This window comes from Carettochelys insculpta, chromosome 3, assembly GCF_033958435.1.
Source record: "Carettochelys insculpta isolate YL-2023 chromosome 3, ASM3395843v1, whole genome shotgun sequence".
NCBI classification, from domain to species: domain Eukaryota; kingdom Metazoa; phylum Chordata; order Testudines; family Carettochelyidae; genus Carettochelys; species Carettochelys insculpta.
In genome coordinates, this window is record NC_134139.1 from 32,936,681 (window position 1) to 32,948,966 (window position 12,286).

At 45.1% G+C, this 12,286-nt stretch overlaps 2 protein-coding genes across 2 annotated transcripts in view; one reads left to right on the forward strand and one right to left on the reverse strand.

The window, feature by feature from the left end:
* Nucleotides 1-2,470: 2,470 nt before the first annotated feature.
* Nucleotides 2,471-5,433, reverse strand: TBCC (tubulin folding cofactor C). The gene has a single exon (XM_074989599.1). The coding sequence runs from the start codon at nucleotides 5,326-5,328 to the stop codon at nucleotides 4,234-4,236; it is 1,095 nt and encodes a 364-aa protein (XP_074845700.1). The 5' UTR covers nucleotides 5,329-5,433; the 3' UTR covers nucleotides 2,471-4,233.
* The window catches only part of BICRAL (BICRA like chromatin remodeling complex associated protein), a 69,169-nt gene continuing 62,316 nt past the window's right edge, over nucleotides 5,434-12,286 (forward strand). Inside the window, exon 1 of the mRNA XM_074989597.1 lies at nucleotides 5,434-5,445. The gene's annotated coding sequence lies outside the window, so the exon portion shown is untranslated. The remainder of the gene's footprint in view (nucleotides 5,446-12,286) is intronic.

The window sequence follows — 12,286 nt, forward strand, 5'->3', positions numbered from 1 at the left end:
GGTTAGACTGCATCAGTTTCAAAATAATTTATGCAATTTGTGGGGGACAGCAACTGTGGGTTCAAGGGCAGCCCACAAAGTCTACTTGCACCTAGGCATTGCAGGGACCTGGCAGCTGTAACCCAATGAATATGATTTTCCCATGTGTATGTGGATCATTCCTCTGTCTGTAGTCAGAAATATGAACTTGTTTTACTATTATAGGCATACTAAGTGAATGCCATTAAGGGTATTTCAGAGTCTTGATGGCTCATCAGTGATAAGGAAATGATCCATAAATGAGTTTTTTTTCCCCTATGGACCTGTCCACAGGAAGGACAGTTCCCACAAGGACATATGTTTAGGTCACCTGATGCTGGGACCTATCTTGATGGCTGTATTTCCAGTAAAGGTGAAAAAAAGTTTAGGTTGAACACCAATGATCCTGGACAAAACCATATAAAAGTTAGAAATCAAACAAGCAGGGCTGCTGCTGCCAGACATCAGACATACTTGCTTACCACCCAACATGACTGCACTGCAAGAGTCAGCTAAGACTGAACAAGGGGGAAGGATCTAGCCCAGGCTGAGATGCTTTCTAGCTTGTGAAAAAAGGATGATTAGAACTACTGTTTAGGGTAAGGTATGGCAGGTAGCAAGTTTTTCAGTGTATTAGGCTTAGGGGAGTTTAATTTTGCTTAGTAGCTTACTTTGCTCTCTCCTATTAGTCAATTAAATCCTACCATTTTATATTGTCAGTTGTTTATTAACAAGCCTTTAATAAAACTTTGTACAGCATAAGATGGATTTATCTGGGGTTCTCGTCCCATTGGGCCATACACCTGCATGCTGTGGCAATTCCCTCTAACTAAGCCCCTCTCAGCATCCAGATTTAATTGATGTGGGCTCTGATCCCATTTCTGTGCCAATGCTGGAGGAAGCCAGAGGCCTAGCTCCATAGGACAGAGCTGAGGGATGCCCAGGAAGGTGGGAGAAGAGTTATCTCAGCACATTATGACAGTCACACTACTCATGACCACAGGATTAAATTGTCTATGGAGACTGTCTAAATATGCCTTGAAGAACCACTGATGGAGATTCCACAAACAGCGGTCAGGAACGTCCTCTAGATCATACTTAGCCCTGCCATAACACAGATGACTGGGCTAGATGACCTTTTAAAAGGTCCCTTCCATATGCTAGGACTTCATTGGCAGTGCATGTTTTAGTAAAATGGGGGGGGGGCGGGGAAGAGAGTCATAGTAAAGAACAAAATGTGATTTACTCCCAGTAAACCCTGTTCAAAAATTTTGGAGTCTTCACAGCTGATAAAATCCCTTTCAAAATTCAGTAGGCATAGACCCCTGAAAATTTTCTTTCAACTTACGAGAATACAAAAACAGGAGAAAAGTTTAATTTGTCTGCTGCTGCTATCCTAAGAAATGATTATATCTCTTTAAAAAAAAAAAAAAATGTACTTTAGTATTAAACCTGAAACTGTCAGTCAGGTTTAACTTAATGCAAATAACTTTAAAGTTACAAAAAAAATACCCAAAACTGAAACTTTCATTTACAATTTAACAACTTTATTCTGGAAGAAAACAGTGAATAGACAAAATACTTACTCAACTAGCTGGCTGTTTACAAGAGCACTTTCAGCCAGTTACAGGTTAGAGTGATTATGAATTTGTAAGATTTATTAAGACATTACACATCAGACCAGAGAACATGGTTTGTTTTTGGGGGGTATTGGTAGATAAGGCAGTGCTTATATTTAAGTAGTTATCTCCACTAATATTTTACTGAGTGGAGATGTTCTTGTGTATTGTTACAACTAAGTGATCTTTGAACAAGGAAAACTGAAAACAGAATTGACAGTCTTATACAAACCTGTCCTAGTTGCCAACATGAAGTCTTTCAAATGAAATTTCTGCATATACAGTAAACCCTCAATTTTACAGACCCTGATTTAGTGGACTTTGGGAAACAACGGACATGGACCAGCACCCACCCCCACATTGTTCCCAAAGTCCGCTTAATCAGGGCCTGTAAAAATCTTAAATCCTGTAACCCCACCTTCCCCTGCCAGAAGTACATCAGATGACTTACTAGAGCTGTTGCTGCCATGGCTGGAAGGGCTGTCGCTTCCAGCTGTGGTGGCTGGAGTCTGTGCTGGGGCCAGGACTGCTGCTGTCACATACTCCTCCCACTGGGGTGGGGTGCAGGTGCACGTGTTACCCATCCTGGGTGGAAGGACCACATGGTAGCTCCTCCAGGCTGCAACAGAGGATCCAGGCATGGCAGGGCCCCAGCTGCAGCTCCAGCAGCTCCAGCCACAGTGAAGTCTCCAGCTGTGGCATCAGCTGTGGCAGAGCCCTCGCTGATGCAGAGCAGTCTCCAGCTGAGGTGGGGCCCCAGCTGCAGGTCCAGCAGCCCCAGCTGCAGCTGTTTTGGCTCCAGCAGTGATGAGTAGCTGGCTTTTTTTATTGGGGGGGGGGGGGGGGGGAGTAGACTGAGGCTGGGGGAAACTGGCAGGGGTTGGTGGGCAGTAAACCCTTGGATTTAACAGACTTGGGTTTAAACAGCCATCTCTCCTCTGTTAGGCCATTAAATCGAGGGTTTACTGTATAGGATTTTTAAAAATAAAGGACAAAGGCTTGCAGCCTTTCCATATTATCTTCTAATGTAAGTATAATGCTGCAAAATGTATTTGTGTCTTCTGAAGGACTATCACCATACCCTAATAGGCTTTGGCATAATAAGCCATGTAAACATTAAGGTAGCAGTACAGACAGTGAATTAAGAGTTCATAGGTAGATTTTTCCTCACTTGTGCTTGCCCTTTCCCACATGAAGCGTTCTCTAAACCAAACTCCTGCCAACCATTTCATAGCAATTCAACTTTGTTAGGCGAAACTGCACCATATTACTACAGCAAGACCTCTGTGGTATCAACCATCACGTATTGCATACCTATGTACATGCACTAAGCTACTTCAGACTACTTTTTACTTCAGGTTAACTGATTACCATTAATGTTTGATCTGGATACTTCCCTAGGAGCTGTTTCAAGATATAAGTATTTGCCACTTAGCACCTACATTAGCATATTTCCCTTGCGTTAACTGACTGCCAGTTAACTTCAGAACAAAGCCTTAATGTAGGTCAAGTCTCCATCATGAAAAGAGGGAGGTTTTCAACTTGTTAGCCAATGTGTTTTAAAAGCCTACTGAAGACAATGTGGCTGTGGCTACACTTGCATTCCTCTTTTGAAAGAGGTATGCAAATGAGGGAAATAAAATGCAAATGAAGTAGATTTGCATATCTGGCCCCTCATTTTCATATTATTTGAAAAGAAGAAAAGCAGTGTAGATGCAGCTCCTTCAAAAGTAAACATCTTTGAAATAATCCTTTTTTTTTTAATGGGAAGAAGGATTCTTTCAGAAATGGGGGTTTACTTCCAAAAGAGCTGTGTCTACACGGCTTTTCTTCTTTCAAAATATGCAAATGAGGCAGATATGCAAATCTGCAACTCATTTGCATTTGGAGGTCCATCATTTGCATACCTCTTTTAAAAGAGGAATACAAGTGTAGACACAGCCTATGAGTTGTACTTTTCACCCATGCTGGCAGCTCACAGTAAGTTCTAGGTCTTAACCACACTGGCAATGTGGGCTGACCTAGCTACACAGTTCAGGGGTGTGAACTTTAATCCTCTCAGGGAGTGTGAATTTAAGTCAACCTAAACCCCAGACAACATTAGGTCAATGGAGTTCTGTCACCTGAGCTACTACCTTTCCACCTCACTGAAAGGCTTTCACTACATTACTTAATGTGAAAAACATTTTTTTCTTAGTGAAGATGAGTTCATAGACTAATATATTGTTGAACTCCGCCACATTAAACCCTTCCTTCTGACCACAGGAGAGATTCAGATTTGACCAAGTTGAACAGTTACAGGACATCACATCTCTCCAAACTTGAAGCTGTGATCGACTGTCACTATGACATCGTAGTAGTTACCAGGCTCTAGTATAGCACAACCGACTGTAGGTTAGAGCAAGAATTTAATCCCACTCCTCAATTATAATTCAGCATTTAAAAATCCAAAAAACTTACATCAATTAGATTCTTTTACAATGAGTCAGTATTAGTTTCTTTTGAAGCTATAAGATAACCTGCTGAGCAGTCACAAGTTTCCTCTGCAGTCCCAGAAAACCCTCTGGAGTGGAAACATTTCCTTTGCCAACCCCACTCAGTCCCACTGGCTGATTCTCTCCTGCTCAGGGATTATGTTCCAGTTGGGTGAGGGCTCATCTCTGGCCAGCCAATCAAAGTCATCCACTAGGTTCCAGTTGTTCCTGCTTCTGTCTAGCCTGGACGACTCGTAGTCGCCTTCAATACCAGGATAGCTCCAGGTGTAGGGAGCAAGGCTGACGCCCCTGCAGTCCTCCAGCATAGCCCGGCTAGTCACTTGCACGTAAAGCCGGGTGTCTCTGGTGCGGTGGGTGCGGAGCTGCTGGCAGGCCAAGGCTAGAACGCAGCCGCTACAGCCGTCCACCAGCACCGAAGTGGAGACGGGCCCGCAGAGCACAATGCAGCCCCGGCAGTCCCGCACCCGGAGCGTGTTGGGGTTACCGCAGAGCCGCACCCGGCAGTCGCTCAGCTCGGCCAGGAGCACGTCGCGCTGCAGCAGCTCAGAAGGGCCGAGCTCCAGCGCCTGGGCCTCGGCCCGGCTGAAGCCGCACAGCGGGGGTCCGCTGCCCTCACCCTCGGCGGGGAGCTGGCAGGCCGGGGCGGGCGACGGGGCAGGCTCCGCGGGGAGATGACAGGCCGGGGCGGGCGACGGGGCAGGCTCCACCTCCTTCTTGCGGGCGCGGAAGGCGAACCGCTTCTTCGGCTGCAGCTGCTCGCGCTTGTCCGCCAGAGTCCCCTGGAGCCGGCCCAGCGCCTCTTGCCCCTGCCGCACCTCGTAGGGCGCCAGGAAGCGGACGCTGTCGGTGAGGAGCTTCTGCAGCCCCTGCAGGCGGGCGGCCGCCTCCTCCAGCGCCTCAGCCGAGCCCGCGCCGGGCTCCAGCAGCGCCTCGATGGCCGCCCGCTCCTTGGAGAAAGCGGCCGCGAAGAACCCGCTCTGCTCCTCCTGCACTGCCTGGGCCGCCTTCTCCTGCCGCCGCCGCTCCAACTCCCGCTGCCGCTCCGCCTCCCGCCGCTGCAGCCGCTCCGGCACCGCCGCCGGCCGCGGCCCTAGCGTGGCAGCATCGCAGGCCGGAGTTGCCAGGCCCTGCTCTGCAGCCGCTGCCTCCATCTTCCTTCCCGTCCCTCTCTGCCTCTCACTAACCTGCCTGCTCATTGGCTCCCAGCACCCTGGGCTGTGCCCCCGCCCTCCATTGGCGGCCGGCCTTTCGGGAGGGGAGGTAGGCGTGGCCTCGCGTGGTTTTAAAGGGGTCGGCGCCTCTCTGCGGGACGGGTGAGTTTCAGCATTCGACGCGCCCGCGTCTGGGGTTGTTATTATTGGGCTTCCGAAATTAAAGCCAGGCTGTAAATGACCTCGCGCGGCCCCCTTCCCCACCTGCGCGCGCGGGGCTGGCGGCGAAGGAGGCCGCGCGCGGGGACAGTAGGAGGTGCGCGCGCTGCCGCCCTGGCCGCTGTGTGGCCCTGGCCCTGAGCTCAGGAGCCGTCTGCTCGTGGCGCGGCGAGGGGCGGCCCGGCCATCCCAGGCTTCGTCCGGCGGAGCTTCGCCTCCTCTCCCCTGGCGTTGCGGGGCCTACGCCGGAGCCCTTCTGCCTGGCAGCAGCGGCGCCGACGTCCCTGGGACTGGGTGGGACTCTGCTGAGATCGGGGCTTGCACAGCGGGCCTGGGCTTAGAAATGGTGGGGCGGGTCAGGGTAACCCAACAGCGGGCGCAGTACGGGGCCTGGCAGAGCTAAAATAACCCTGGTTCCCGCTGCCCGGCCTGCTCCCTCTGACTGCAGGGCCTCCTCGCTTCGCCTTGGAGGGGGGCTGCAGCGGAGCTCCCCCATTCCCAGTGTTTTTCCTTTCTTGGGTTTTTTGTAAATAATCTGCGGTCCCAGGTGTCGTCATGCCTACAGTGTATTTGGTATTCAGAATAAAGGCTGGCCTGTGCCAGCGATGGCTGCTCGCTGAACTATCTTATTTCTTATTCTTGATTGCTACTTATTGTGAATTTCTTGGCAGTATAGAATACAAAGAGGAAGAACTGCGCTATGCTCCTTACACAATACATGGACAGGTGTTAAAAATACTATCACACTGGGATCATACCTTTGGTAGGATTTAAGGAGCCTCCACTCTCAAAGTGGCATAGATGAGACAAAGATTTGTCATGCTCCCTGAACTGAAGTCATGGTGGTACAGATATGTGGGGCTGGTTGATTGCAGTGCACGTAATCCTCCACTACCAGGGATGAGGTGACTTTTTCAAAAAGTCAAATGGAATATTGGATGCAAGAATAAACAGGGGTCTGAGTAGCCATTCATATAAGCAAATGCTCTGTTTACACCATTGTAGCTGTGTGCTTCATGATCTTAGCTCTTGAGTGTTTTGTTCAAAAGCGGAAGTGCAGGTGAAGGGTTTTCATGTGGATCCAGTTTGTACAGAGCAGGGTTGAGCAAATGTTTTATGTTGGGCCCCTCTTTTTGGTTAAGGTCATACAAAAAATCCATTTTGGCATGTGTAAGCAAATAAGTATGTAGAATGTCAAATGTTTATTAAGTGGCATATAAATCTGAATACATGTACATAAAACAGTAACGTATTTCAACATTTTTAATGAGATGGATAAGCCTGACATCTAGCAGCTGATCGTGTTCCACTCCCACTTATGAAATTTCAGTCTCCCTGAAGGGAGTCTGCCCCCCCACTTTGCACACCCCTGGTTTAGAGGTAGGAAGCTGTTGGAAAAATGCACAATTATTAAGGATTTCTGTCAGTTTTTTTTTTTTACTCTTATTTCTTAAATTTATTTTACAGTCAAAGAATACTTTTCAGGTATGTTTGCGGTTGACGCTACAAAAATAAAGCCTGCTGGCTTCCCGGTAGTCTGTCACTGTTTTGGGAATTCTCAACAAAACAGCGTTTTGGGTTAAACTAACGTTCCATAACACAGTTTATATAGCACGAGGAAGATCGATTAATGAGAAAATAACAATGTCTGTGGAATTCCACTTGCCATACTTCTCTTTGCATGTGGAAAATTCATAAAATAATATACCTCTCCTCAATTACCTCTGGAACAATCAGTTAAACTGAAAATGTGAAATACCCAGAGAAAGTGGGCTGAGTTTGGTTTCTTATTTGGAAAATATCTGTTTTGTTTTTTTTTTGTCTGCTACAGCTAATTGCTTGTAACAGTTAAGCGTCAGCATTGAATCTAAACTGACTTCTTTGCAAGCTATAATCTGTTTATTGAAGAGGCTGGATTTGATTTCTATGTCAAAAGTAATTTGACATTAGCTACTATGGACTATCTAAATCTTGCATGTAGGAAAGACAACCTATTTTGGACCATGGAAAAAGAGGCAGCAAAATGCTCCTCTGTCTTGTTTAGCAAAAGCTGAGTTCGAAGGGTTCTTCACTGCAATGGAGAGGGGTAGCTGTTGAACTATTTATTCCCTTGGATGTTATGATATAAAAGTTGAAGGATGAATGTTTGTCTAGTAAGATAAGTACTTCGCAGCAGGTTTGTAAGCATGAGGCAAAAATAATACTGATATAGTAATTGCAGTAGAGTCACATTGCTTTCTTGTAATTGATTTCCAGCATACCAGAGGTAATAGTCTATTCAGATGGAATATAAAAGGGTAATGTAGTGTTTAATGCATTACAGCACTTAGCTATCTCAACACTGTGAAGTTAATGGGTCCAGAATTCTGCTTGTAAAGGAATGTAAGAGTTTTTGAATCTTATAAATAACATCTCTCATGCTTTGGAAAGGGAGAGTACTGATTCTTGAAAACTAGAAAAATTCTGAAAGTCTCATATTTTTTGTGTTTTGTAGGAAGTAGGTCAATATAAAACATAAGTTCACTAAAATATATAAATGTGTTAGATGCTTGTGCTAATTAGCAGCAGAAACATACCTGGTGTAACTGCTATGGAGTTACATCAGACATTAATTAGATGCAATGAGCATAACGCAAAACTAAAATTTTCCTTCAACATTATTTTTCTTGCTTCTGTCATGAAAAATAAGATGTAGATACATGTAAAGTGTCATGTGACAGGCAGAATTTCCTACATATGCACTCACTGATGTAGGCAACACCAGTAATAGAAGTGCACAATGGTAAAGGCCCTTATCCATGAACATGGTAACTGATCAAAAAAAAACCAAACAAACCAGTAGACTTGTCCCATTTCTGAGCAGCCTGGGAGAGAACTTTTGAGACTGCTGTACTGAAGTCTCAAGTTATGAAAATTTCAATACCTTAACAAAAATGTGTACAACATAGGGGAACTGTTAGAAATAACTGGACACTAAACTACATTTGTCACAATGCATTAAATAAGTACTTCTTGTGTAGTATATTACTTTTATTAGTTTACTCACAAAACTTGGTAATCTTAGCAGTGGAGCTTCTTGTAGTTTACTGATGGTGAAAAATAATAAGAGCCAACTGTATTTGTGAGTATGAGATTTGCACAGAGAATGGAATTTTGGATACTGTTAAACCATACTCATGAGCTATGGTGTTAAGTGGCTAACTAGTGTATTTTTATATTCATTAGTTGCTTGGATTTCAGAAGGTGGTATAGTATAGTAGTAATGAAAAATTACAGAGAAAGGCACAACAAAGTCCTTATTTTCAATTTCTCTCCTTTTCTCTTGTTTTGTAACAAATCAAAAATTTAACCATTTGAGTTGAAATTTTCCATGCTTGCTCTCTGTCTTGAACTGAATTTTTGGAGGAATTTTCAGCAGCAGGAAGTTGAATGTTTTTCAGAACATGGTTAATGAAAAATAGGTAGTTTGAAGCAATCTTGTGGCTTCATGTTTTTAGTGGGGAACTTGAAATTTGGCAAGCAGATAGTCCTGTGGTTGGGGATACACTTGTTGTCTCTCTTTTACAAGCCATCCTGACTTGCTTTAGTTCTAAGCTTCTGAAATTATTGTGTGTGTATAAACAGCAGAGTTTTTCAGATGTTGCTGAAGTCTTTGAATATTCCGTCAAAAGCATTGACAGCTTAGTGGTTTACAGACAGACCCTCATTTGTACTGAGTGCATATGTTCCAGCCCTATGGAACTCCTAAATATCAGTTGTATTAAGCATGCTCCTAACTCTGCTTAATCTTTATTACATTATTATGGATATAGCACATTATCTGCATTTGAAATACTTTATAGATTGGTTTTTTTGATTTTTCGATTCATGGTCTTTTGAAGAAAGAATGAGTGAAAAGAGAAATATGTTAGCATGTTGATTCCATTCTTAGAACTATGTTAGACTACATTCTTTATGCACTTAAAGATAGGTAAGCTCTAATTAATAGAGGTTTCATTTTATTTTAGAGAAATATGTTCTTAAGTTTCATTTTTAAGTGTAACACTCTTGTCATTGGGCAGGAAAGTTATGGGTATGTCTCCACTGCAGCTGGGAATGATGGTCCTTAAATTTACAAGTCTCAGAGGTATAGCTGTGTTAGTCTGTTACTCCACAAATAACAAGTTGTCTTAAATTTACAGTCACGAAAGACACTCTTCCTGTAATCACCCTTCAACCACCAATGGTCATAATCACAACCAAGGCCAATAAAACTGCAGCAAAAAAAATAAGTCTTCCACTGCCTTATGAGGGTAATTCGTTCCTGAAAAACTCCTCTTAGGGTGAATTCTTGTAAATCGAAAATGTAATTACCATTAATTTCAATGGGAAAAAGTTTTATGCGTTCCTGAGCCCCAAATTTTACACCCACTTATGCTTATCTGGCAGAGGGCACAGCTGCGCAGAGCAGGTGGCAGCAGCACTCTAGCCGCCCGGGGAGCGAGTGGCAGGGGCAGGGCCAGGATGGACTGTACACCCAGCAGCCATGTCTCCCAAGAGCGCCTGGGAGCCCACGGCCACTGGCTGGGCCGGGGTGCGCTGCTGCTGCAGCACCGTGGTGGAGACCAGCCCAGCCCCAGGTAAAGGCTGGGCTGGGGGCGCCGGACAACCGCCGCCAGGCGGCAAGCAGTGCCCAAGGTGCAGCTGTGCAGTGTGGGTGGACGCGGCCCCATAGCCGCCCAAGGAGCAAGCGGCGGGGCGGGGCCAGGATGGGCTGACTTTCTCCAGCTGCAGGGTGTCTGCATCCCACTGAGGCGCTCGTAAACTCGAGTAAATGCCTCGTAAGGCAAAGTAGTGGTCCTTAATCAAGCTGCTCGTAAACTTGAATTCTCGTAGCCCTAATGGGCATATCTCGGGGTGTGACTGTGTTTAAGTTATCTGACCAAAGCCTTACTAGTCGTTTGCAACTAGAGAAGATAACAGGGGAGTTAGTTAGAACATAGGAATATAAGAACAGCCATAGTGGGTCAGACCAAAGGTCCATCCAGCCCAGTAGCCTGTCTGCCAACAGTGGCCAGTGCCGGGGCCCCAGAAGGGGTGGACCAAAGACAACAATCAAGCGATTTGTCTCCTGCCATCCATCTCTAGCCTCTCACAATCAGAGGCCAGGGACACCATTCCTACCCTTAGCTAATAGCCTTTTATGGACCTAACCTCCATGAATTTAACTAGCTCTTTCTTAAATTCTGTTATAGTCCTAGCCTTCCCAGTCTCTTCTGGCAAGGAGTTCCACAGGTTAACTATGTGCTGAGTGAAGAACTTTCTTTTATTAGTTTTAAACCTGCTACCTGTTAATTTCATTTGGTGTCCTCTAGTCTTTGTATTGTGGGCACAAGTAAGTAGCTTCTCCTTATTCACCCTCTCCACACCTGTCATAATTTTATATACCTCTATCATGTCCTCCCTCAGTCTCCTCTTTTCTAAACTGAAAAGTGCCAGTCGTCTTAGCCTCTCCTCATAGGGGATCTGTTCTGAGCTCCTAATCATTTTAGTTGCCCTTTTTCTGAACCTTTTCCAGTGCCAGGATATCTTTTTTTAGGTGAGGAGACCACCTCTGTTCACCATATTCAAGATGTGGGTGTACCACAGATTTATACAGGGGCAGTAAGATACTCCTTGTTTTATTTCCTATCCCTTTTTTAATAATACCTAACATCTTATTGGCCTTTTTGACTGCCTCTGCACACTGTGTGGATGTTTTCTAGGAACAATCCACAATAACTCCAAGATCTCCTTCCTGATTAGTTATAGCTAAATTAGCCCCCATCATAGTGTAAGTATAGTTGGGGTTATTTTTTCCAATGTGATTACCTTACACTTATCCACATTAAATTTCATTTGCCATTTTGTTGCCAAATCACTCAGTTTGATGAGATCTTTTTGAAGTTCCTCACAGTTCCTCTTGACTATCTTGATCAGTTTACAGCAACGAAGGGTCCTGTGGCACCTTATAGACTAACAGAAAGGTTTTGAGCATGAGCTTTTGTGAGCACAGTCACTTCATCAGATCCAGCATCTGAAGAAGTGAGTCTGTGCTCACGAAAGCTCATGCTCAAAACTTTTCTGTTAGTCTATAAGGTGCCACAGGACCCTTCGTTGCTGTTACAGATCCAGACTAACACGGCCACCTCTCCGATACTTGATCAGTTTAGTGTCAGCTGCAAACTTTGCCACCTCACTGCTCACCCTCTTCTCCAGATTGTTTATGAAAAAATTGAACAGGATTGGTCATAGGACTGACCCTTGGGGGACTCCACTAGTTACCCCTCTCCATTTGGAAAATTTACCATTTATGCCTACCCTTTGTTTCCTGTCTTTTAATCAGTTCTCAATCCATGAAAGGACCTTCCCTCTTATCCCATGAGAACTTAATCTGGTACCTTGTAAAAGGCTTTCTGGAAATCTAAGTATACTATATCCACTAGATCTCCCCTGTCAGCATGTTTGTTAACCACTTCAAAGAACTCTAACAGATTAGTTCGCCCTGAACATCAATACTTCCTGACTATTTCAGCCATTCACGGGAGAGGAGGGAATTCCAAAACTGAGGAGACCACATGGTAGAACCCTGCCAGGTGCCCACTCTCTCTTATACTAGTGGGGCTCTAACTCAGGTGCCCCACTTGACACATTTACACAGTATAGTACAGGAAGAGAAATGGTAGATAGGGTCTAAGCCAGCGATGGGTGACCAAAAATAGGGAGTAGGCTGCTCATGCAGCCCTCCTGCACCTCAGTAGGCTGC

What these genes read in the sequence shown, in the direction of transcription:
- TBCC (XM_074989599.1), bottom strand. Translation starts at nt 5,328, where the DNA reads ATGAGCAGGCAGGTTAGTGAGAGGCAGAGAGGGACGGGAAGGAAGATG.